This window comes from Solanum lycopersicum, chromosome 1 (assembly GCF_036512215.1).
Source record: "Solanum lycopersicum chromosome 1, SLM_r2.1".
NCBI lineage: Eukaryota > Viridiplantae > Streptophyta > Magnoliopsida > Solanales > Solanaceae > Solanum > Solanum lycopersicum.
Genome location: NC_090800.1, coordinates 84,192,404 through 84,216,022, shown reverse-complemented (window position 1 = coordinate 84,216,022; position 23,619 = coordinate 84,192,404). Strand labels below are relative to the sequence as shown.

Here is a 23,619-nt window from a genome sequence, read left to right as displayed (position 1 = left end):
ACTCTTATAACATGTAAAAAGTTAAAATTAAGTTTGAATCTACATAAAATTGTATAGATTCGCAACTCACCTCCGCATTAGTTTCTAAAAAACCCACTTCAACCAGCCATACATTCCTCCTCGCACTGCATAACCTTAAAATCGCATAGACACGCAACACGCCTCGCGCTGCAGTAGTTTCTAAAAAATCTACTTCAACCCGCCACACATCCCTACCTTCCACATAACCTGAAACCCGCACCACCCGCATAATCTTACTTCTCCCTGGCCTCATTACCATCCCTAAATAATTGAGTGAAAGAGAGAAATGTGGCATGCAGTTTTTTTTTTTTAAAGATCAGGAGAAAGTGATAAGACAGATATTGAAATTGTTTATTTGTATTGGAAACAAGGAAGTAACACATAAATTGGAGAAAGATATAGAAATTCAAAAGAAATTAAGCATTCATTTGATCAGAAAAAATAATTATTTACAAATCGATGGTATAAAAGACTCTCACACCATGGATATATATATATATAACTTAAATTTATTTCTCCAATCTCATGATACACACATTATTTATAACCTATTTGTATTAGACGACACTATCATTATGTAAATTAAAATTAAAGTAGCTGGCCATAATAGAAAACAAGGGAAAAAAAAGAAATGAGGCAGTTCCTTTGAATCTTTCTCTTCCTTAATAGGTGACAAATGAGCGGGGTGGTTGAATCAATTTTGCTAACCACACAGTATAGGTAAGGGATAGCAGCCCAAGCTTATAGAATTGTTGATGATTGTAGGCTGTAGCAATAGAATGAAAATAACATGAATTTCACGATAATTGAGGGGTTTTTTTATAAAAAAAAAAAAGTAAATTTGAGGCTATTAAATATTATATTAAAAAGAAATAATTCATCATTATTTGGTTAGGATTAATAGGTTGATAACTCGATATGATCTAAGAGTAAGTTTGAAGATAAAAGGAGTAGTCATTTATTCGTAAGCTCGAAGTGCTCTATATTTTATTGCAACATTTAAAAAGTATGATGTTGAAATTGATCGATTGAAATGGGAGCATTGCAATCATACATCAATTGAGCAAAGAACCTCAAAACAAACTAAACAAAAGGGGAAACTAAACAAAACATTTGAGAACATGGAACAACTGTTTGGAAAATCTGGCCAAAATAAATTAGTCAGATTTTGCAATTATGGTAAGCAAGAAATCTCTGTAGCTTCCATTAGCAACTTGTTGAATTTTTGCAGCCAGGGTACTTCCATATTTGCTCTGGAATTCTTCTTTGATTAGCTTCATATCATTTTCATCTGCTCTTGTAACTATGACTCGAGTCACCGAGTCTTTAGCCGATTCTTCCACATCCAAACTTAAGGACGAGATCAAAATCTACGTAATAAATGAGAAATAAATCAAACAAAAGAGAGAAAAACAAGAATGTACGATATATTAATCCCTTTAGGGCGATTTGTATTTACCTTGCTAAAGTATGTTTGTGGTGAGCAAAGGCATTGAACTACTTGTTTCAAGAGCAAGTCACCATCAAGATCCTGAAGAAGAAAAAATTTGACATTATCAACAATCTCAAATTAACGGAATAAAAAGACTATGAACAGTCGGCGCTCAGAAGTTGAACTCTTTTTTTGTTACCTCATCCAGGAAGTTGCCAGTCATTTCCTTGTAGTGGCTATAGATGGCCTTAAGATGGTGTTTGCTTCGGATTGAGAGTATCCTCACAATGTCTTCGTCTTCAATTAGATTAGTCTTTTTAGCAAGTGCATTCGCAAACATTTTAGCCTCAGATTTTGCTAGATCCTCGTTCACTTTTGCCCCTTCATAACGGTAGCTACTCACGAGAGCAACTAGAAGCTGTTAATCACAATAAATCTGACTTTAGACGAGCCCCACGAATAAAATAAAATTAGTGCATACAACTTAAGTCATAAAATAAAAAACCTTTCTTTCGTGAGCTTTGATATGGTGAGCAATGTCTTCCTCAATTGAGTGTTCGAAAAGAGAATGATATGCTTTTCTAGCACCCAAAAGATCTTCAGAGGATCGAGTGCAAGCAGTCTCAATGAGAACATCATGTTGAGGTATTTTCAATAGCAACGCCTCTTTAAACAAACGCGCATCTCTTTCCCATGGGTGCATTGTGTACAACACTACTGCATCCTACAATATTAAGTCAGACATTTTTTTTTTTCATTTTAAATGGACATTTTTTACATTTTACAACTTTTTTTTATACCTTGAGACGCAAAAATTCTTGACGAAGCTGAAGGATATGGTGATCACTCCATCTCTGGAATTGGCGTTCGTCTTCTTTGAAAAATCCAGGAGTGCTTACTCTGTACGATTCCCTTTGATAGCGATTCCATCTCCCCAATGATGAAATGAACAAATTCTCATCCACACCAAGTCCTACAAATTTGAATTTTAAAAAAAATCGAATAAAAATATCAGTTTCCAATCATAATCAAATTATGTGAAATTAGGTCTTAGATGTAACTCACAAACCTGAGAAAGCTTTAGTTACAGCTGCAAATTCATTAGCCTCTGACATTTTTTTTAATCTGTTTATGAGTTTTTTTGTGTAATAAAGAGAGAAGAAAGTTGAGAGTTGAGGTGTGGGACTTGTGATTCAATTGCAACTCAATTTATACGAGTTATTAAGGGTATTTATGTCATTTAAACAACTACCACCATTGGTACATAAGTTTTGAATAAAGGCGAAAAGACCAAAGTAACCCTCCGTATATAACGTAGCATTCATGTTCCTTTAATTAATAAAGTAATGAATTTAAAATTATTACGTGTCTATTAAATTGTTGCTTGTAACGCCTTGCGTCATTAAATTAAACAAAAATAAAAGTCAAAAGTATTTAAGGACAATATTTTAATAAATTAAATCTCTATGAAATCTTCTTATTTAATGTTTATTAAATGATAATATGTTTTTAATGCTTTATTTAATGTACCATGAGCTTTGCACGTCCTAGTATAATATTAGTATATTTAATTAATCACGACATCTAGAATAGTTTAAACTGAAAAATACCTGATATTACTGGCGGTTTATTTCTAATCAAAGTAATTATCTTGGTTGGAATTTACTTAAGTTGTTATAACTGATTTAATAAAAATCGCTATTGATCAAGTTAATTATATCAGTTATATTATTATGGCATTAACTCAATGACTTCATGAAACACTTTTATGTCGTCCTTGGAGTTTACAATTAGTAATTTATTTTTTGTTTTATTAAATTGAATCCTGATTAATTTGAATTCATGAAATTCATGAAATAAGAAAATATTTCTTACTAAAAAAAATTAACTTGAACTTAGTTTAATTAAGAATAAAAAATAATATTCACTTTATGTTAAGTATCGATTGATAAGGTTTTTTACACCACTCATCCAAAAATAAATAATAAAAAGAAACAAAAAAAAATTATGATGTAAAACAATAAATTTTAGATTTAATTTAATTTCGAATATAACTCATTAGGAAAAGATTATCCAAAATTATCGTTGAAGATCAATATTCATTCATTTTCATCTCATTATCTGGTGTGGGATTCTTCATAAACACACCACGTCATGTCCATGATGAAACATATAGCATATGGACAATTTAATATACGAGCGCACAACATTAATAAGTTATAATTGAGATGAGTTTTATTTAATACTATATAAAAATTCGATCTTAAATCTAATTTAATCACATAAATTAATTTATTAAAAGATGATTATTCAAAATCACGCTAAGATCATTCTTTTGTTTTTTCATTCGTACCCATGCAGGACTCCCATGCTAATAATTGAGGCCTGAGTCTTAGTTCATTTTACGGAAAATATTATTATAATTTATATATCCATCGTACTTATTATCGTCCATACTAATTACTGGTATGTCATCTAGATAGTTATTTTTCCCAATGCCGATGATTTGAAAATGAAAACAACGTGCAACAAAACTTTAAATTAATTTGTTCACACCATGAGATAATATCATTTAAATTTGTATATACTTTATTATTAAAAATAATAATTGACTTAAATGACAGTATGGCACCCAATGCTCTTCCCTAATACAAATATAAGAACATCAAGAATTGAAATTATAAAAATATAATTAATTATTTGTAATGAGCAAGTCAAGACTATCAATGTGAAGAGATATATCCAACATATTTTAAGTTCAAGCAAAAAGAACGTGTTGAGCTAGATAATGTACTTTCCGTTGAGAAAATTTTAGAAATAGGGCCGGTATACAAATTGAACAAGTATATACAAATTCTGTATTTATATATTTAGGAACTTTTTAGAACTTTGTTTATATATTTCGCTTGTCAATTACAAACAGAGTAATTTATTATGATTTTTTCATAAATCGTATACAAATAGCTCTTGTAAGCATGTACAAATTTCTGAATTTATAAAATAAGAAATCGAATTACACAAATTCTGAATTAAATTAAATAAGGCAAATCAGACAAATAATAGGAATTGGAAAAATTGATTTTTTAAGAAACTCGCTGCAAAAGCAGCAGTTTAAGTTATTTAAAAAAAATTGATTTTTTTTACTAAATCTTATTTTTTTTAACGACGGAATGGAGTTAATTTTTTGACGAAAAATATCATTACATTAATTGTAATTTTGTCCTTTTGATTAAATAAAAAATTAAATGTTATTTATGTGTTCTTTTAAGGAAAAAAGGCAAGCTCCGAACTCACTTTTTTCGTTAATAAATCTTATAATAAAAACTAATAGAATATCCATTAACAAAATGGTTATAAAAAAGAAATAGGAGATCATTTATCTCTTTATCCCTCTAAGATACGTATAATTGTCTATGTAAAATAATTATTTACTTTATATACATTTTTCTTCTCTATAAAATTCAAATCATTCACATTATGTGTTCATACAAAACGCAGTCCATTAATTTCTTCAACAGTAAATTTATTATCGTATAATATTATTTTGAAATATTGGGTGATAAACACATTCACAGTTTCACACAGGACTATGCAACTCGTATTCAAATCGATCGTCCGCGTTCCAAATAAAAAAACTCACTCGCACCAAGTGTTTACATTAAACTAATTCAATTTTCATTACTATGTAATTTAATGAAATAAAATATCAATTGATTAATTAAAGTTAAATAAAATAATTCAAACACATGGCATGCATATATTGGATTGATGTAAACATTTGGTGCGGGTAAGTTTTACTCCATACAGATTTGTTACTAATTAAAAAAATGGAACTGATAAAAATGAGTCAAACAATAATAACTTTGACTAACATTTTACGATGTATTTTTTGTTCATATTGACATTCAAAAAATTGAAATTTATAGTACTTTTTGTATAGTTTTTGAATATCTAATTTTTTATTTAAAATATCAAATTAATGTAAACGAATTTAATTTTAAAAATTAGTCAAGACTTTTGAAAAGCGCATGACATGACAATAAAAAGGGACAGACGGGTATTTATTAAGAGAAGTATTGAAAACATCTCTAAAACTCGGTATATTATATTTGTTTCATATTTTAATTATTGACAGCGTTAAATAAACTCATTTACTCGACAAACGGCACTTAAATTCAACCCAATCTTGCAACTTAAGTGAAATAACTCTTAAATTCTCGTCAAGTTTAGGAGCGTTTTAACACTTCTCTCGACTCTTTATTAAGAGCAATAGAGCATCATGTTCGTACAAGAATTTGAGACCACTTATTATTACATGTATATAAGCTTAATTAGTCAAGTAGAGAAGTGTTTTTAATGTTGTCAACAATTTAAAGACGTCAAACTCAATATAATTAAGAATATTTTCATTACTTCTTTCTTTATACTTTAGTATTTGATTGGGCATTATTGGAGTTGGAATATAGGCGGAGTAGACAAAAAACTATACGAAAGTCAACTTTCGATAAAAAAATATTTTAATCAATCAAACATTACAAAATTAAAAATATAATTATTAATACAAGACGCACCCTTCATTCTTATACTTGATCGAATTGAAAAAAGAGCCACGCGTACAATGAGTTTGAAGAATGTGAATATTCAACGTTAGGGGTATTACGGTCTAAACAAAAGATAAGGGCATTAAGGACAGCGAGGTAAAAAAAAAACTTTTTCTTTATTTTCATTTTTGCCCTTTTTGGGAGAGGAAAAAAAATAACTGAAAGTGTTGCAGAAACAGAAAAGAAAAACTTGCAATTTCTGGTTAAGGTGAAGAAGAAGAAAAAATGGCTACACTGAGAATTCCAGATGTTGTACCTTCTCCAGCTGAAGACGCTGAAACTCTCATGAAATCCTTCAAAGGTATCTCCATTTTCTTCCTTGCTCTGTTTTTTCTCTCAGCGAATTCCCCTTAATTGGTTAGGGGCTTACTTCCTTTCGTCAATTGAATCCAACAGTAATTATGTTTAATTTATGAATATGATTCGTGTCTGCTAATATTTTTCATCAACTTACTTTGCCATTGATTGATGCAATTATGATCTACAAATTGCAATTTGATAATTAACTGATAGACAGAGAGAGATTAGGTAATGGTTGTTTCATGCACAGAAAATACTGCTCCTTAAATCGTAATAGGCTAATAGCAGTTTGTGAGAAAATAGAGAAAAAACTAAGCCAGGTTGGAGGTGAGTATTTGGAGATCATTAAGGGGAAGCTTGTAAATTGGGGGAAATATGACTTTTGAGTTTCACTGACCGGTTGCAATCCCATATCTGATGGAGTGTTTGCAATTTGTTCATTCTTTTTCTTAGGGCTGGGAACTAATGAGAAGTCGGTGATATCGGTGTTGGGACACAGAAATGCAAGCCAGAGGAAGAAAATCAGAGAAACCTATCAGCAACTTTACAACAGGTCCCTTGTTGATGACATTTTTTCTGAATTGTCTGGTGATTTCAAGGTACAATTTCTTTTCTCACTTTTCTAGACATAATTATTTCATTCACTCCCGTAATTGACTCACAATTTGATAGTGTTAGCTCACTAGAATGTTAAGTCATTACAGGCTAGATTCAGACTCGAAATAGCTAGAATCTAGCTAATTTTGCTATACATGTGTGACAGAAAGCAGTTGTCCTGTGGACATACGAGCCTTCGGAAAGAGATGCACGGCTAGCAAATGAAGCCTTGAAATCAAAAAAGAAAACCATCACCCAATTGCAAGTGATAGTAGAGATAGCTTGTGCATCATCTCCTGATCATCTGGTTGCAGTGAGACAAACATATCGTGGCCTTTTCAACTGTTCACTTGAAGAAGATATCGCAGCAAATGTCCCTATGCCTGTTCAAAAGGTATGTATGAACACTTCTAGTCACATCTTACTAGCTTAAGGGTACTATCATGTTAACCGACCTCATTTGAATCTTCTAAAGACAACATAGATCTAGTCGGGTGCATCCCGAGTACTGAAGACATCTTACCTAGATGATGATTCATTATCAGTTTACATATCATGCTTTCTGATAATTGCTTGTGAAGTTGAGCAGTGTCTCACTAACTTCTAGAAGTTATTGAAATGATGTGTTGTGTGGATGTCTACAGGTTCTCATTGGTTTAGTCAGGTCCTACAGATATGATAAGGAACTGGTGGATCCTAGTATTGCTAATAAAGAATCTGCTATCCTTCGTGAAACCATAAGGACAAAACATTTGGATTCCGATAATTTTCTGTTGATACTCAGCACAAGGAATGTTCATCAGCTTAGAGAAACTTTTGAGTGCTACAAGCAAAATTACGGATTCTCCATTGACCAGGTTACACTTCTTACAAGCTGCCTGCACAACCTGCTTAACAGTGCTACTTGCGCATTTTTCTCTTATTTTATTCTATCTACTTTTACGGTTCTTTTACAGGACATGAAGAGCTGTGGAAAAGGTCTGCTGGAATCTATACTGAAGGTGGTTATCTGGTGCATTGATTCGCCTGAGAAACATTTTGCTGAGGTACTACTCACAGAAACAGATTCTTCTTTTTTATATTTTGTTTCAAGTATTTTCTGGTTTTTACACCCTTTTTGCTGTCAAAACTTCTGTCGCAAAATCACATATCCCTACCTTATTTTTATTATGTTAGTACAAGCTCAGGCTCCTGTTGAATTCTACTTCCAAGAGATGAAATTCTCTCTAAAAGCTAGACCGTATATTTCAATTATGTATGTTAGTCCTATCAATTTGCTTATCGATGTTCGGTTTAGACTAGATTTAAATAGTCATCAGTAGCAATGCACCATAGATTCTGAAATTTCTTTATTTTTATTCTTATGCTGCTTCTATTACCTGTATTAAACTGCCAAATAGGGTCATAACGTGTGCAACCTGAAACAAGCTCAGCAACCAGAGTTCTCTAGAACTGGTTCAGTTTAGGCCTTACTTTCAGGGTTTACAGCATATCATGCCATTCTGCTCTAGTGTCTAATATTGTGATCCAGACTGTTTCATTTAAATAGTGTATTTTGGAATATTCAGGTTGTCAGAGCCTCGATTCTTGGGTTTGGAACTGATGAGAATGCTCTAACTAGAGCCATTGTAACTCGGGCTGAAGTTGATATGATGAAAGTCAGGGGAGAGTACTTCATCGCGAACAAGAGTAATCTTGATAGTGCAGTTATTGATGACACATCAGGTGATTACATGAAGTTCCTGATGACACTGCTTGGGGCCAAAGTCTAACTAGCTCTCTGGATCTGAACATTGTGTTGTATGTAGTGTTCCAATTCTGTATTTTTACTTTGTATGCTATTATGAAACATTAATGTATGGACCTGTTGTGAAAAACCTAGTTGTTGGACAGAGTGAAAATATATTTAATTTTGTTGTTTGTCACTTAGTTTTTGAGTAAATTGCATCTTCAACGTTCATGCATAACTTCCATACCAAGGCTAGCACGGTTGATGATATCGGCCCAAGTGTTAATTACATGACACTGACTATCAACTACAGATTGGTTGAAATTGAAACCATTCAGGTTGAAAGCCATAGTGCTGATATCTAAAGCGGTAAACCAGATATACCTACTACAGGCCAAGCAGCTCAGAAGAAGTGTAACCCTGAGCGGCTATGATATTATAAGTTTCTTCCTCTGATCGAATCTGTAACCTTCATTAGCAGATTCATTCTGTGGTTTCCCTGATCGAACTAGAAGTTACCAAGGAACCATGCATAGCACTGAATAAGAAGCCACCTAATACCCCAGCTAACATGTGAAATGGGTGCATAAGCGAGATCAAGAAAACTGTGGTTAAAGACTATTCATTCAATTTCAAGATAAAGATGATATTAATCCAAAGTGCATTTTTAAGGATGAAAACAATGGTCATATGAAACTTATTCAATATTGTTTAAACAAAGTAAGAGATGATAAACAGAATTAAGTTTACCACAACAGATAATTTACAGCATGAATGGTTAAAACTAGAGTTGTTGAGGTCTCATAGTTGAGAACCCCTCCAAACATTGGCGTATGCGACTAATTGCAGCGCGCACACGGTATTCTTTAGTAAAAGGCGAAAGAATAGTTCGCTTTGTGCTCACTGCGTGGCTGCGTGAGTTTTGCAGTGTCACCACGCTGCAGTTTTATATGACGACAACCTCGAATTTACTCGTTCTCTATCGATGTGGGACTCTCCTAGTCGCCTCACTTCTTATTTCTCTGTCAAATATTGCTCTCTTCTTCACCAGTCATTCAAATAGATCAATCAATTTAAGCTGCACTGTGCACTTTGTTGTTTGTTAAATTGAAGATTTGTTTCGCTTCAGTTTCTTGGTGGATTCGGATATATCACTGATCCTTTTGGTTACCACCAATATCCCCATTTATTTACTATTTAATTATATAATACGGATAGGAACTTCAATGATATATGGACATGGCAATGGGAAGAGGGCTGGAGGCAGCAAATTTGTTAAGTGTAGTACAAATGTTCAAAATCTATAATAAAAAAAAAGTAATATTGCATGACTGTTAGAACTTATAAATGATTGAAACTTGAGTTGTTGGAGCTTCAGAAAAGAGAACCCCACGATATGCAGTGCACACACGGTATTCTTTAGTAAAAGGCGAAAGAATAGTTCGCTATGTGTTCACTGCGTGGCTGCGTGATTTTTTCAGACCGACTGTGCTGCATTTGTATATTGCGGCAACTTTTGAATTTACTCGTTGTTTATCGATGTGGTAACCTTCAGATCGCCTCACTTCTTTCTTGGTGATTCTGAAGAATTATATGCTCACAAGGTGACTTGAATTTCCTATGCAGGTTTGGTTCTGAACTTTGCCCAAATTACTTACAACTACATCCAAATTAACTATTTATACATATTCAACAGATTTTACTTGGCTTAAATAAAAGTTACCTGGTTGTATAATATTGTAGTTCCGCCCTTGACTTTAAGTTTGACCTAATAATGGCATTGAGTTGTGTGATGAAACACTACTTGTAAGTTATGGTATGGTACGTGCAGTTTCTAGTTGTTCAAATTACATCTTTGTATGGTAGCTTTAAACAGTGGCGGATCAAGATTTAAAGTTAATGGGTTCTGAACTAGCCAACCGAATCAGTATATATACTTATATTCATCCAAACTCGTATCCAATATTGTAGCTCTGCCCTGACATCGAAACCTCTGAAATTAGTTATCGTCCCTACTGCCTAAGTTAGTATAAGTATTCCTTGCTTTGTTTGACCTCCACTTTAGCTGTGTTTCTGGCAATCAATTAACTAACTTTGTTGCTAAGACACAAGGGCAAGTACCCAAATTGTACCATTCAAATACGCAATGATAAGTCAAAATCAAGAAGCTATAACTATGGTGTAGAAATAGCTCATTAGAAAAATGGATACACTTCACATAAAATGAGTGAAAGACTTGAAGGAAAAACAAAGGGGGATATAAACTAGCATTTGAGAACATGGAACATTTGTTTGTAATCGGACCAATAAATTGGAGTATGGTTCAAAAATGTTAAAAGGCTAGAGTTGTTGGGGTCTCAAAGTTGAAAACCCTCCAAAAATTGGCGTATGCCACTAATAGCAGAGCGCACACGGTATTCTTTAGTAAAAGGCGAAAGAATAGTTCGCTTTGTGCTCACTGCGTAGCTGCGTGAGTTTTGTTGTGATAATGCGCTGCACGTGTATATGTCGGCAATGTTCGGATTTACTTCTTGTTCATCGATGTGGTATTCGCTCCTCTCTTTTTTTAAAGGCATCAAATATTGTTGTTCACTCTGCTACTTCCTTTTCACTACAATATTTATATTATCGAAAATCGATTTCAATTTCTATGCAGGTTTGGATTCTAAATTTCATTATCTATGATAGAATAGATGCTTGGATATAGCAATTGCAATGATAAATTGAATCAAGAAGCTGAAAACTGAAATCATACATAAATTGAGCAAAAGAAGATCAAATGGAAACAAGCGTGTGAGAACATGGAACAACTTTGGATATGTCAAAATCTAGGCCAAATAATTACTCAGATTTTGCAATTATAGTAAGCAAGAAATCCTTGTAGCTTCCATTAGCAACTTCTGCAATCTTTTCAGCCAAAGTAGTTCCATATTTGCTCTGAAATTCTTCTTTGATTTGCTGCATATCATCATCGTCTGCTCTTGACACTATGACTCGGGTAACTGAGTCTTTAGCAGATTCATCCACATCCAATCTTAGGGACGCGATCAAAATCTATGCAATAAGAGATTGAAAAAACAAATCAAATAGATAACCAAATTAGTTCAAACAAAAAAGGGAGAAATACAGTATGATGCATTATCTATCAGTTTTGTGTTTGCTATTTACCTTGCTAAAGTATGCTTTAGGTATACAAAGGCATTGAACAACTTGTTTCAAGGTCAAGTCACACTCAAGATCCTGAAGAAAACAAAAAAAGTTGAGACTATATTTTAAAAGTGTCGGTGCATAGAAATTAAACTCTCTTTTTTCTTACCTCGTCCAAGAAGTTGCCAGTGATTTCCTTGTAATGGCTATAGATGGCCTTAAGATGGAGCTTGCTTCTTGTCGAAAGGATCCTCACAATCTCTTCATCCTCATCAATCAGCTTCTTCTTGTTGGCATTTTTTATTGCATTTACAAAAATCTTAGCCTCAGATTTTGCAAGATCATCGTTTACTCGTGGACCTTCATAACGGTAGGAACTTACAAGAGCAACTAGAAGCTGTATGTCATTAAAAAAAATGGTAAATCACTAATCAAGAACTTTGAACAAATACCATTAATCGGTAACTTATAAGAATGATAACTCACGTGCAATCACAATTCACATATTAAATCCGTAAAATGACGGGTACCTTTCTTTCAGAACTTCGAACATGGAAGGCAATGTCTTCCTCAATTGAGTGTTCAAAAAGGGAATGGTAAGCTTTTCTGGCTCCAAGAAGATCTTCAGAGGATCGAGTGCAAGCAATCTCAATGAGAACATCATGTTTAGGTACTTGCAATAATAATGCTTCCTTGAACAAACGAGCATCTCTTTCCCATGGGTGCATTGTGTACAAAACCACTGCATCCTAAAATAATTTGGAGGGAAGAAACTTATAAGATCACAAATACTATATAGAGAGAGAGAGCATTACCTTACTCCTCCCGACATTGGAAGGAAGGTAGAGAGGTTGTTTCCGATAATTAATATAAAAATGTATCTAAATACCTTAAGACGCAAAAACTCTTGACGAAGCTGGAGGATATGTTGATCATCCCATCTCTGGAACTGTCGTTTGTCTTCTCTGAAGAATCCAGGAGTGCTTACCCTGTACGATTCCCTCTGATGCCGATTCCATTTCCCCAGTGTTGAGATGAATAAGTTCTCATCCACACCAAGTCCTACAAATTTTATCAATTTTCAGTTATAATTCAACTCCATGCCTCACTGGATGCCTTAACAACTGTTACACCGGTAAATACTTACTTGCATCTTAGACTAAACATTTTAACATTAGCAATTAAGCAAAAATACGAATTAGCTAACTATGTTTGAGAGATAAATTAGCTTACATTCATTGATTTGATCTATAACTTCAAGATATTACCTGGCGTGTGCAACACGATTAAATTATAGGGCAAAATCCGAATACTCAAAAATCTAAATTCCACGTACAGTCAAATCAAACAAATTGAAACAGTGAATAGTCACTATAAAGGGCAATTTCCATTATCAGACACAAAAAAAGCACATGAAATCACAAATTATACAGATCGGCAGAATCAGATGTAGAACACAACTTCTCAAAGCAAGTGAAGATCCAGTGAGAGTTTAGTAGTAAAAACTTGAAGAAAATCCAACTTTTAACTCTAATAAACATTTTCAAAAAATCAGTTATAGAAGGAAGAAATGGAAAAGAACCTGAGAAAGCTTTGGTAAGAGCTGCATACGAATTAGCCTCTGCCATTTTTCTTTTCTGTTAATTTTCTTTGTTTTTGAGTTTTTGTCTCTTTGTGTGCCTGTGAGAGAGAGGAGAGCTGATAGATGATGCTGTGATTCAATTCCAACCACATTTATATGGGTTATTAGGGGTACTTCTGTCATTTAATTATTACCGGCCGGTTAGCAAACCAATAAATGACCAAAGTAGCCTTCATTGTAAATTAATTCTTGTACTTTCCCGTTCATCAAAGTACAGAGTGTAACGCCTTAACCAATTTTATTTTTTTTAAAGAAATGTCGTTAATTATTTTAATTAAAGTCTAATCTTTAATATTATTTCTTATTAATTAATGTTTTAATAAATATTCGGCTATCTGTTTTTTATGCTTTTATCATCTGCCTTTGGATATTTCCATGTTAGCAATTGGTTCTTTCCTTTTTAATTGAGTTTTTTCGTAGATTCAACGATGATAAGTTTTGATAAAATATGCTTGCATTTTACGCTGTATATATATCATCTTTTTAAAATAAATTAATTATTGGAATTTAAATAAGTGATGTACAACTTAATTTTAAAAGGATTTGCTATTGCGTTATCAACTTTATTTTGTTATTGCGGAGTTTAAAATATATGTATTTTCAAAATTTTGCTTTATATAAATTGTGTAATTTTTACCGAGAAAGAGTTCAAATGAACCCACTTAGCTACTAATACGTGTCAAATGTTAAAATCCATGTTATTAAATTTTCATATGATAAATTTTACTTCTACCATCGCTCAATAACTTATATGTACTAAAATCTATTTTAGTAGTTGTACTTATTGAAAGCAACTTATTCAAAATAATAATAAATAGTAACGTTATTTTAAAAAATTAAAATATAATTAATTGTTTCTTTTTTACTTTTATCTTTACTTCATAAAATGATAAGAAACTAACATGATAAAAAAAAAATATATATTATAACAAAAAGAGTAAATAAAGATGAATTAGTCAAATTATTCTCTTATTCAAAATTCTTTTCTAAATCCTAAAAAAAAATATGACAATTAAAATAAAATGGAAAATACTTACTATAGTTAATGACAATAAAGGGACAACATAGAAGACTAGCTAGAAATTGATGTAGAACATCCAAAATCTGTGTTTCTCCGTAGAAAAACACGTTTTCATCGTATTGAAGATAGGTAAAAGGACCTTGTTGGCGGTGTAATAATAAAATTATTTCACTCGTTATTAATAGATTATGTGTTCAAATTTTGAGTATAAATTTTTTTTATAAAAAATGTCTTTGAATGAGCTTTATAGAGCGAGATTCAAATTTAGTTAAGATTTTAACTTGATAATTAGGGAAGAAAAAAGACTAAAAAGGTTGCTCGAATTTGAATAAAAATATATATCAAAAATGAGATTACTTTTATGTTTGATTTAGATATTTATTAGTTTTAAAGTATTTTATTTATTATATATATAATATAAAGATAGGATAAATAATTTTATCCGTAGTTATCTCATCTGGCATATACCAAAAGATTCTAAAGTTGAAAATTTTCTAACTATTATACCCCACCCTCTACGAGAGAAAAACAATGTTCCCTCCATCTTACAATTTACATTACTTATCCACTTATATTTTATTTTAAACATTTCTAAAGAAATTATATATAAATAAGAAAATTATTTTAACTAAGTTATCATTTGTTTTTTTTCAATACACTTTATATATAGCCCTATTCATCAATTCTAAATTGAACAACGAAGAATATTTTTGAAATTTTATAATAATTTTAATAGAAAATAATGTTTTTAATTAATTTTTTCTATAAATGAATAGTAATTCTAAAAAAAATATTTTTAACGGCATCAACAAGTAATATAAAAGGTGAGAAGTGTTAAAAAAAATACTACTGTACTTTTTTTTTTTTTAAAAAAAAAGGTTGTTGCACGAGAATCACAAGGTTCTTCGTACAGTCTTTCTTGCTTTTATTTATCGCGATTATAATTATTCTTGTCCATATTATGTCAATTATTATCAAGACAGCCATGCACGGGCAGGTTGCTTTTCCCTATGTCATCTCAAATATTATAAACTATTTAAATATTAAAAATAAATACTAATATTTAACAATAAAAATAAAATAAATATAAAATAATTTATTTTATTTTATTCCTTAAAACTTAACAAATAAAAATTAATATCTAGCGTGAATAAGTAAAGTGAGGAAATAAATAGTACTGTCAAATATGAACATGAAGACTTGACTTTATAAAGATAGGAAAATCGCATTAAATTACAACAATAAAAGAGAGTATTAAAAAATGAGACAGGTGTGGAATTATTAATTGTGTTGATATATGGCAATAATGGCATGTGTGAAAGAGATATGTGCAACAACTAAGCCATCTCTCTCTCTCTTTTTTTTTTTTTTAATTGTTTAAGCTATCTTTTTATTTCCACGTATCTTATTTATTTTAAGTAAAATACCAAAAAGGCAAAAAGAAAGAAAGAAAAATATTCATATACTGAATTAAACTATATTTCCATGAGGAAAAAATGGTACGAACAACAATTAAGATTTTTTTTCGTCGAGTTCAACTTAAAATTGAAAGTGAGGTGTAATTATCATCTGAACAACTTTTTCTAATTAAATAATACAAATAATTAAAAGTTGAAATAAATGTGAAAGGAACTTGAACGATATAGCATGAAAATGACTCATCATGATAAATAAGTATAACCCTCCGAGCTACAATTTATGTAGTACAATAAATTATTTTGCTTATTTCATTATCTTCAAGTGTATAGTTCAAACCTTCAACTCATTCACACTATTCTTTTTTTTTTCCCCTTGATCATATGTTATATCGTAATTATTTGTCACTAGTTCAGATTTGTCGTGGCATATTAATTACATTTTAAAATAAAACTAATATTCCTATAATTTTTTTTAAAGAAAATTAAACGTTTATAATAAAAAACAAAAAAATCTCAATCGTCTCCGCCATCGCATGTGATAAATGGTACGTTGATGTAGTCGTCTTACCTGCAGGGTACTTGATCAAAACAGAAAGGTCTAAAAATATCTTCATCAATCTATTTAATTGGATTTAGCATTTATCAGTACCCTCTGTCAAATTATTGGTCCAACAACGTTCCTATAATTATTTCTTGGTTCACATTTGTCCTTAGGTTCTCACATCACCAAAAATAATACAAATGATAGACATGACATTGAAGTCAAGCATAATTACTAGTTTCATATTCGAACTATTGACAGTCTTATTTTGCTTGACTATTGAAGTTAAATATACACCCTTAATATCTTGCAATATATATTAGTGGAATTTTTCAAAAATTCTCATCAAGTTTCGAGATGTTATCAAGATTCTTTTTTTTTATTTTTATTAAGAACTATATGCTTCTAAATATAAGAGTTTAAAATCACTTGTTATGTCATGTTGCATATCAGGAGTGTATCGAGGATGTATCTAAATTTAGTTAATCTAGTAAAAAAATATTTTTACGACTATCAATAATTTAAAATTAAAACTAAAAATGACATCAAATTTAAAAATATTTTTAATACTTCTTACTAAAAATAATATTCTTATAATCTTTAAATTTCAGATTCACACTGTATGGTCTGAATTGAATATGTCAAAGCCATTTCGTTAAATGGGACACGTAAGAGATAAAACAATTATTGTTATATAGTACTCTCTTAATTTTCTTTGTTCCTCTTGAGCATATGAAACACATGGGTGACAAAAAGTTCCTTCATATTTTACGTCTTATTAATTGTGCATCTTTTACTGGTGACTGATGAGATGGAACCATCAATGTAATTATTTATACATCCTCCTGCTTATGAAAGTAGCAGGAAAGAGACAAGATCTATAAGTTCCCAATGTGATTTCCAATTTAATATCCCTCGTTATATTTGGTTCTTTAAAAAATGCAATATAAAATTATAATATGAAAGTAGATTATATTAAGTTAAAGTTCAATAAGATACTCAATTTGAATATCTTATGTAAATTTCACTAAGTTATTTCTCAAATCTTATTAAATGATCTTAAACAGATTTATTAATCTTTAAGGCATCTTTGTGTTTTTTTTATAAATAAATATTTGTGATATAAAGATTTTCTAATCAACAATAATATTAATAATTAGTTATTCTATAATATAATCATTTCACGTAATACAAACAATCTCTTCGCATCAAACATTAGTCTTTCTTTTGTAAAATTAAAATAATGTATATTTTATTTTTTATAAAGTATAAACTTTAGAGTTAAGTTTTACATTTAAAAATAAATAAATTACGATTTAAAATCTCATATCATGCTTTTTAGAAAAAAATGAAATTTAAAAAAATAGGATTATTTTTTCTATATATATTTTTTGGCTTCTTTTTCCTTTTTATCTTCTTTTACTTTCTTAGATTCCTGATCACTTTATTTCTCATAATTTTCCCCTATTATTTGAATTTGTTTAGCCTAAACCCATCTTAGACTATTTACTTGTCCAAATGTGAAATGGACAATACTAAACATAAATTTGATATAAATAAAGCAATCGTCTAATATCATTATGTAAGAAGATATTTCTTATGAGCAAATCAAAGGGTAGTTGTTGAACCCCTAAATAATTTAATTAAATTATTATTACATAATTGACTTTACATTTTTAAATATATTATCTTTGATCATTTTAAATACTTTTATTTGATATCTTTATAAATATAGTTGTTAGTCACGGTCCACGTGTGAAATCCCAATAATTTAATACGTTATTATTGCGATTATGACTAAGCTCTTTAAATTATCCATGTGAGTAACTTAAATGTGTCATGTTCTAGACATTTCATCGAAGGGGGACTGCTTTTCTAATAATTCAAGAAAAAAAATTATTTCTTATTTCATTTCAGATATTGTTATACTATGTAAACAATTAAAAAAATATCAAAAGTAAATTTCTTTTTGCCAACGTGTTTCTCTCTATATTTTTTAATTGAAAAAAATTTGAAACTCGATTTTTTTAGCTGAAAGGAAGACGACGCACAGCCGATAATACCTAGGCTAATTGGAATTAAAATATATTAACAAGAAGATATATCTATAAAAATAAGACTACATTGGTTTTAACAATTTTGAAATGTAATCCTATAAAATGGAGTATCATGTTTTGGATTTTTAAAAAGGCCAAATATGTGAAGCCTAAAAGGAAAAAAAAAACAGAAATAAATATTGGACGGCCTAGGACCAAGGTGTGTTTAACGATTTAGAAAACAAATTATTCATGTAAAATATAAATATAAGAATTAATTATATTTATGATCAAATATTTAACTATTAATTTATAAAGGAGTTTTTCGATGACACTCTAAAATTAACATCCAAAAAAAAAGGACCACGTGCATGTATGATAAGGAAAAATAATGAGGGAGAGGAGTTTGAAGGAAGTGAAATTCAGTGTTGGGGGCATTAGAGTCCAAAAAAAGATAAGGGCAATATGGGTAGTGTGATTTTAAAAAAGTTGAGGGGTAATCTTTGAGCTACATGTCTTTTACTTTATTTTCCTTTTTGCCCTCATTCTCTTTCACGGAGGTGAGAGGGAAAAATAACTGAAAGTGTTAAAAAGAGAAACAGAGCAAAAACTTACAATTTCTGGGGTGAAGAAAATGGCTACACTGAGAATTCCAGATGTTGTTCCTTCTCCAGATGAAGACTCTGAAACTCTTGTGAAATCCTTCAAAGGTCTCTCTACTTTTCTCTTCCTTTCTCAGTTTCACTTTCCCCTTTTCATATGTCATATATATATATATGCATGCTGTGTGTGTTCAAGTAAGCTTCAATTTTCAACCTAATTTTTCATTCCAAATCCAAATTATCTACCCAACAAGTTGTTGAAACATTTTTGTTGTGTTTGTTGGAGCTGGGTTAACAATGGCAGAGACAAAATTTTCATCGAGAGATTCATCATTTAATATAAATATAGCAAATCTGAGCTGCTGATAGCAATTTGGTTCTGTACGGGTTGATCCATGTGCATATTAAAAAAAGTGTTTTTAATATGTCTTATTGTTGTTCGTTGTTATAAAGACGGGATTAGTTTTGTGGTTGTGTGTAGGACTGGGAACTAATGAGAAGTCAGTGATATCGGTGTTGGGACACAGAAATGCAAGCCAGAGGAAGAAGATCAGAGAAACCTATCAGCAACTTTACAACAAGTCCCTTATAGATGACATTAATTCTGAATTGTCTGGTGATTTCAGGGTACAATCCGTTTTCTTGCTTTTCCTAGACCTAATTATTTTGTTCTCTTCCGTGATCGACTCACAGTTTGATTGCATTAGCTCATTAGAAGTTATTCCATAAAGGCCGTTTCTCGTATTTAACTTTGCTTTTCTTTGGATTCTCGTTTCTAGGAGTATTATTTTGAGGTTAAATCAGGAGGTTTGTGAATATTTGACGTATGTTTTTGTTACTCCAAAAATGGAATAGTTCTTACTGTTATTTTACAATTTGAAAGAAGATTCATTTGGCTCAAGAAAGATCTTAACTATTGATCGTAGGCCTTAAATCTTGTGCTAGTCAAAATAACGACATTGTGACATTTGATTAACTTTTTAAATAGCACGCCTGCTTACTAGAACTCATTGTCCATTAAGATAATAATTGCTCTGTTCATGTTTCCTTGATAATATTTAGTATTGATGATTGTCCTTGCTTCTCCGTCTCCTTTAATCATTTCTAGTGGGTGAATCATAAGTAGAGGAGTAATCTATGCCTCAGACAGATTCACTCCGGAATAATTTTTCAGTTGAGATCTTCATATAGTTACTATTGACCAAACTCCGAGCTCAACTTAAAATTGAGTGTGTCATATTTTTAACCACTTGATCTTGTAGCTGGTGAATGTGACACTTGTATCAATAACTATATTTTTGACTTCCTCCTCTTGCTATACCTATAATGCGTTTGATAATGGTAATACTAATGAAGCTTCAATAATCAACTAAATCCAAGCAAGGGGTGTATGTGCTGGGTAGGGCGGCATTAGCTTTGAGGTAGATTAGTTTTCCTTGTTTGATGAACCTCTAGCTGGGAAGGGTCGAAGGGGTGGTTGAACACTCCTATTTCTTGGACCCCAAAGGAAGATTCTAGCCCTGTTACGGCGAACAGTTTCTCTAAATGTTGGTGTAAATTTCCGCGAGTTATAGCTTATCCCTTGTTATGTTTCTATAATACCAATCAGATTACTATATCTGCAGCAGAATGCAATTTCAGTCTCCATATGAACATGGTTAATCCCCAAGACTTCAAGTGCTAATTTTAGCTTTTCATGCGTGACAGAAAGCAGTCATCCTATGGACATATGAGCCTTCTGAAAGAGATGCACGGCTAGCAAATGAAGCCTTAAAGTCGAGAAAGAAAACCATCACCCAGTTGCAAGTGATAGTAGAGATAGCTTGTGCATCATCTCCTGATCATCTGGTCGCGGTGAGACAAGCATATTGTGGCCTTTTCAACCGTTCACTTGAAGAAGATATCACAGCAAATGTCCCAATGCCTATACAAAAGGTACATATGATCACTTGTAGTCAGATCTACTAGCTGAAGTATACAATATTCTTAACCAATTTCCTATGTATTAGCAGTTAAATAGTACTCTTTCTGATGATTGTTTTGCTATGTTGAGTTGCATTATACTGACTTCTGTGAAATGACGTGTTGTCTGGATGTTGCCAGATTCTTATTGGTCTAGTCAGGTCCTATCGATATGATAGAGAATTGGTGGATCCTAGTACTGCAAATGAAGAAGCTGCTATCCTTCGTGAAGCCATACGGACAAAACAGTTGGATCATGACAATTTTCTTTTCATACTCAGCACAAGGAATGGTTATCAGCTTAGAGCAACTTTTGAGTGCTACAAGCAAAATTATGGATTCTCCATTGACCAGGTTACATTTCTCGCTAGCTGCCTATGTAGCCTTCCTTTCATAGAGCTTCTTGTTCATGTCGTCTCTTTTAAGTGCTTTTCATTTCATCTATTTTAATTATTCATTTACAGGACATTAAGAGCTGTGGAAAAGGTCTGTTGGAATCTATCCTGAAGGTGGTTATCTGGTGTATCGAATCGCCAGAGAAACATTTTGCTGAGGTAATTAAATACGTAACAGCATTTGATATATAGCATCTGGTAATTCGGTTTTACAGATCAATGTCAGTATTGTACCTTGTTTAAAATATAATCTTGTATGCTGGAATTGGTCAGGTTGTCAGAGCCTCGATTGTCGGATTTGGAACTGATGAGGATTCTCTAACGAGAGCCATTGTAACTCGAGCTGAAGTTGATATGATGAAAGTAAGGGGAGAGTATATCATCGCGAACAAAACTAGTCTTGATCATGCAGTTATTGACGACACATCAGGTGATTACAGGAAATTCCTCATGACACTGCTTGGTGCTAAAGTGTAGACCTGATCATTATATTGTTGTGTTTCAATACTATGCTACTACTTTGTATGATTTATTCGAGAATGCATTATTGGGGTGGTTTTGCAGTGAAATATTTAATAATTGGAGAGTGAATTTGTATATAAGTTTGTGGTTTGTCACTTGTTTGCGAGTTAATAGCAGCTTTTATTTTCTGAAGAAATGGAACATTGCTGGGGATTTTTATAGCCAAAAGGAAGAAAAAAAGAAACAAGTTCAATAAGCTTGACTCTCTTGGGCAAAGAGAAAGTTATAGAAATAAGAGATTTCCCACCAACCCAGCAAAGAGTGGCCCAAAAACAAATTTCTGTTTTTTTTAAAAATGAAATGATCACAATAAAAAGTGCAGAATCGTAAAGTAGGCATGGATTTCATCAACACTTTATTTTTTTATTCTCACCCCTACCTCTCTATTTCACTCCTCTTTGGCACCCGACTGGATTTTGGACCGAATAATTTCACATTAGAATAAAATGTTTCCTAACAAAGATAATTTCGTACAAAAGAAATTCGAATTCGAAACCTCTTGGTTAAGGATAAAAGAGTATTACTACTCTAACCACAATCCTTGTTGGTAATAAGTTAAAGACTCCGATCTGATTTGAATTAACTTTTGATTTTTGAGACTTTTGCCTTATTTTAAATATTTTTTACTAAACTAAACGCGTATAAGTACTTTTAAAATTTATCCAAATATTTTAAAAATATTTAAAAGTTATTTTGATCTAGAAACACTTAAAATAAGTTAATTTAAACAGATTCTTTAAGACCATGGTGTTGGTCCTAGAACTTTGACTTTAGTGAAATTTTATAACACAATCACAATCGTGCACCTTAAAATTTAAATCTTTTCACTTCATGTATTACAATTTTTTTTGTCATTCTCCACGTTTTCCCCCCAAAGATCAATTATATTTTGATCGAATATAAACTTTACATACTTCAATAAAACATTAATATTTTGAAAACAATCTTCTACCAACTTTATAATTTATTTCATTTGATTTTGAATGACAAGGTGAACTAAGTTTAGATTATTCTGCACAAAATATCCCGATTATTATAACAATTCGTTTAATTTAGAATAATTCTATTATTAGACCAACCATTAAAATTAATTGGAGAGAAGAAAATGAAATAAATGGAAAGTTTTAGTCAAATATGAAATGTGTGAGTTGATTAGATAATTAAATAGGATTCACGGATAAAGAAAGCCTCATAATTGACCAGAGGAAAAAAGTTAGGGCCTGGGCCCACATTTCTAAACCCGACAAACGCTCCAAGTAATTTATGGCCCACCCGTACACCCCCCCTACCCACTTTCAGGCCCATCTACTTAGATTGGTAAAACAAGTGGTCCCCACATATAACCCTAAAATAGTTTGACCATTATTTTATACAAATTTCAACACTAGTACATGATAAGATTTGGAATCCAAATAATTTATTATTGTCATTTAAAAAATAATTTTTTTAAAGGTATAAAATACAGAAAATGACATTTTTACTATATGTATAGCTAGTGAAAAATAGAGTTGTAGCTGATGACAGATAATATTATACATCTGATTAATTATTTTCTCATTTTATTTGTTTTCATTTAGAGGTTTTTAATTTTTAAAATACAATTAATCATCTTTTCTCCTATCCCGTAAATGTGCAACTTTTTAACTTATTATG

The 23,619-nt window shown here is 31.4% G+C and overlaps 4 protein-coding genes, 1 long non-coding RNA gene and 3 other non-coding genes across 11 annotated transcripts; 3 read left to right on the top strand and 5 right to left on the bottom strand.

Moving 5' to 3' along the window:
- Positions 1 to 978: 978 nt before the first annotated feature.
- LOC101265481 (annexin D4-like) lies at positions 979 to 2,659 on the bottom strand. The gene is made up of 6 exons (XM_004230060.4): positions 2,523 to 2,659; positions 2,254 to 2,426; positions 1,959 to 2,177; positions 1,653 to 1,871; positions 1,481 to 1,552; positions 979 to 1,391 (listed from the first exon to the last, which is right to left on the bottom strand). Exons 1-6 carry the CDS (start codon positions 2,566 to 2,568, stop codon positions 1,179 to 1,181), a joined length of 942 nt encoding a protein of 313 aa, XP_004230108.1. The 5' UTR covers positions 2,569 to 2,659; the 3' UTR covers positions 979 to 1,178.
- Positions 2,660 to 6,035: 3,376 nt separating this feature from the next.
- LOC101265171 (annexin D3) lies at positions 6,036 to 8,880 on the top strand. 2 transcript variants are annotated; one of them, XM_069288518.1, is made up of 7 exons: positions 6,036 to 6,150; positions 6,228 to 6,355; positions 6,808 to 6,953; positions 7,118 to 7,345; positions 7,596 to 7,808; positions 7,908 to 7,997; positions 8,520 to 8,880. In XM_069288518.1, the coding sequence occupies exons 2-7, from the start codon at positions 6,280 to 6,282 to the stop codon at positions 8,721 to 8,723; spliced, it is 957 nt and encodes a 318-aa protein (XP_069144619.1). In that variant the 5' UTR covers positions 6,036 to 6,150; positions 6,228 to 6,279; the 3' UTR covers positions 8,724 to 8,880. The 2 variants fall into 2 exon arrangements, with proteins under 2 accessions (XP_069144619.1, XP_004230107.1); XM_004230059.5 differs by lacking the exon at positions 6,036 to 6,150 and having other exon boundaries at positions 6,204 to 6,355.
- Positions 8,881 to 9,476: 596 nt separating this feature from the next.
- On the bottom strand, positions 9,477 to 9,593 carry LOC112940780 (U5 spliceosomal RNA). Its single transcript, XR_003245045.1, has one exon. It is a non-coding gene; the product is annotated as a U5 spliceosomal RNA (small nuclear RNA).
- Positions 9,594 to 10,034: 441 nt separating this feature from the next.
- On the bottom strand, positions 10,035 to 10,146 carry LOC112940782 (U5 spliceosomal RNA). Its single transcript, XR_003245047.1, has one exon. It is a non-coding gene; the product is annotated as a U5 spliceosomal RNA (small nuclear RNA).
- Positions 10,147 to 10,198: 52 nt separating this feature from the next.
- LOC112941985 (uncharacterized) lies at positions 10,199 to 12,585 on the top strand. Of its 2 annotated transcripts, none has more exons than XR_011211294.1 (2): positions 10,199 to 10,306; positions 11,337 to 12,585. It is a non-coding gene; the product is annotated as an uncharacterized lncRNA (long non-coding RNA). The 2 variants fall into 2 exon arrangements; XR_003247722.2 differs by having other exon boundaries at positions 10,209 to 11,226; positions 11,337 to 11,722.
- On the bottom strand, positions 11,033 to 11,148 carry LOC112940778 (U5 spliceosomal RNA). Its single transcript, XR_003245043.1, has one exon. It is a non-coding gene; the product is annotated as a U5 spliceosomal RNA (small nuclear RNA).
- On the bottom strand, positions 11,418 to 13,568 carry LOC101264862 (annexin D4). The gene is made up of 6 exons (XM_004230058.5): positions 13,410 to 13,568; positions 12,717 to 12,889; positions 12,358 to 12,576; positions 11,997 to 12,224; positions 11,849 to 11,920; positions 11,418 to 11,734 (listed from the first exon to the last, which is right to left on the bottom strand). Exons 1-6 carry the CDS (start codon positions 13,453 to 13,455, stop codon positions 11,522 to 11,524), a joined length of 951 nt encoding a protein of 316 aa, XP_004230106.1. The 5' UTR covers positions 13,456 to 13,568; the 3' UTR covers positions 11,418 to 11,521.
- Positions 13,569 to 18,979: 5,411 nt separating this feature from the next.
- Positions 18,980 to 22,102, top strand: LOC101264558 (annexin D3). 2 transcript variants are annotated; one of them, XM_004230057.5, is made up of 6 exons: positions 18,980 to 19,195; positions 19,569 to 19,714; positions 20,795 to 21,022; positions 21,191 to 21,403; positions 21,514 to 21,603; positions 21,718 to 22,102. In XM_004230057.5, the coding sequence occupies exons 1-6, from the start codon at positions 19,120 to 19,122 to the stop codon at positions 21,919 to 21,921; spliced, it is 957 nt and encodes a 318-aa protein (XP_004230105.1). In that variant the 5' UTR covers positions 18,980 to 19,119; the 3' UTR covers positions 21,922 to 22,102. The 2 variants fall into 2 exon arrangements, with proteins under 2 accessions (XP_004230105.1, XP_010327723.1); XM_010329421.4 differs by having other exon boundaries at positions 18,998 to 19,195; positions 19,551 to 19,714.
- Positions 22,103 to 23,619: the final 1,517 nt, after the last annotated feature.

What these genes read in the sequence shown, in the direction of transcription:
- LOC101264862 (XM_004230058.5), bottom strand. Translation starts at nt 13,455, where the DNA reads ATGGCAGAGGCTAATTCGTATGCAGCTCTTACCAAAGCTTTCTCAG. An exon ending in TCTTACCAAAGCTTTCTCAG is followed by an intron (nt 12,890 to 13,409) that starts GTTCTTTTCCAT and finishes TAAAATTTGTAG; the next exon opens with GACTTGGTGTGGATGAGAAC. An exon ending in CTGGCAACTTCTTGGACGAG is followed by an intron (nt 11,921 to 11,996) that starts GTAAGAAAAAAG and finishes TGTTTTCTTCAG; the next exon opens with GATCTTGAGTGTGACTTGAC.
- LOC101265171 (XM_069288518.1), top strand. Translation starts at nt 6,280, where the DNA reads ATGGCTACACTGAGAATTCCAGATGTTGTACCTTCTCCAGCTGAAGAC. An exon ending in TCTCATGAAATCCTTCAAAG is followed by an intron (nt 6,356 to 6,807) that starts GTATCTCCATTT and finishes TCTTTTTCTTAG; the next exon opens with GGCTGGGAACTAATGAGAAG. An exon ending in AATTGTCTGGTGATTTCAAG is followed by an intron (nt 6,954 to 7,117) that starts GTACAATTTCTT and finishes CATGTGTGACAG; the next exon opens with AAAGCAGTTGTCCTGTGGAC.
- LOC101264558 (XM_010329421.4), top strand. Translation starts at nt 19,120, where the DNA reads ATGGCTACACTGAGAATTCCAGATGTTGTTCCTTCTCCAGATGAAGAC. An exon ending in TCTTGTGAAATCCTTCAAAG is followed by an intron (nt 19,196 to 19,550) that starts GTCTCTCTACTT and finishes AGACGGGATTAG; the next exon opens with TTTTGTGGTTGTGTGTAGGA. An exon ending in ATGGATTCTCCATTGACCAG is followed by an intron (nt 21,404 to 21,513) that starts GTTACATTTCTC and finishes ATTCATTTACAG; the next exon opens with GACATTAAGAGCTGTGGAAA.
- LOC101265481 (XM_004230060.4), bottom strand. Translation starts at nt 2,568, where the DNA reads ATGTCAGAGGCTAATGAATTTGCAGCTGTAACTAAAGCTTTCTCAG. An exon ending in AAGAATTTTTGCGTCTCAAG is followed by an intron (nt 2,178 to 2,253) that starts GTATAAAAAAAA and finishes TTAATATTGTAG; the next exon opens with GATGCAGTAGTGTTGTACAC. An exon ending in CTGGCAACTTCCTGGATGAG is followed by an intron (nt 1,553 to 1,652) that starts GTAACAAAAAAA and finishes TTTCTTCTTCAG; the next exon opens with GATCTTGATGGTGACTTGCT.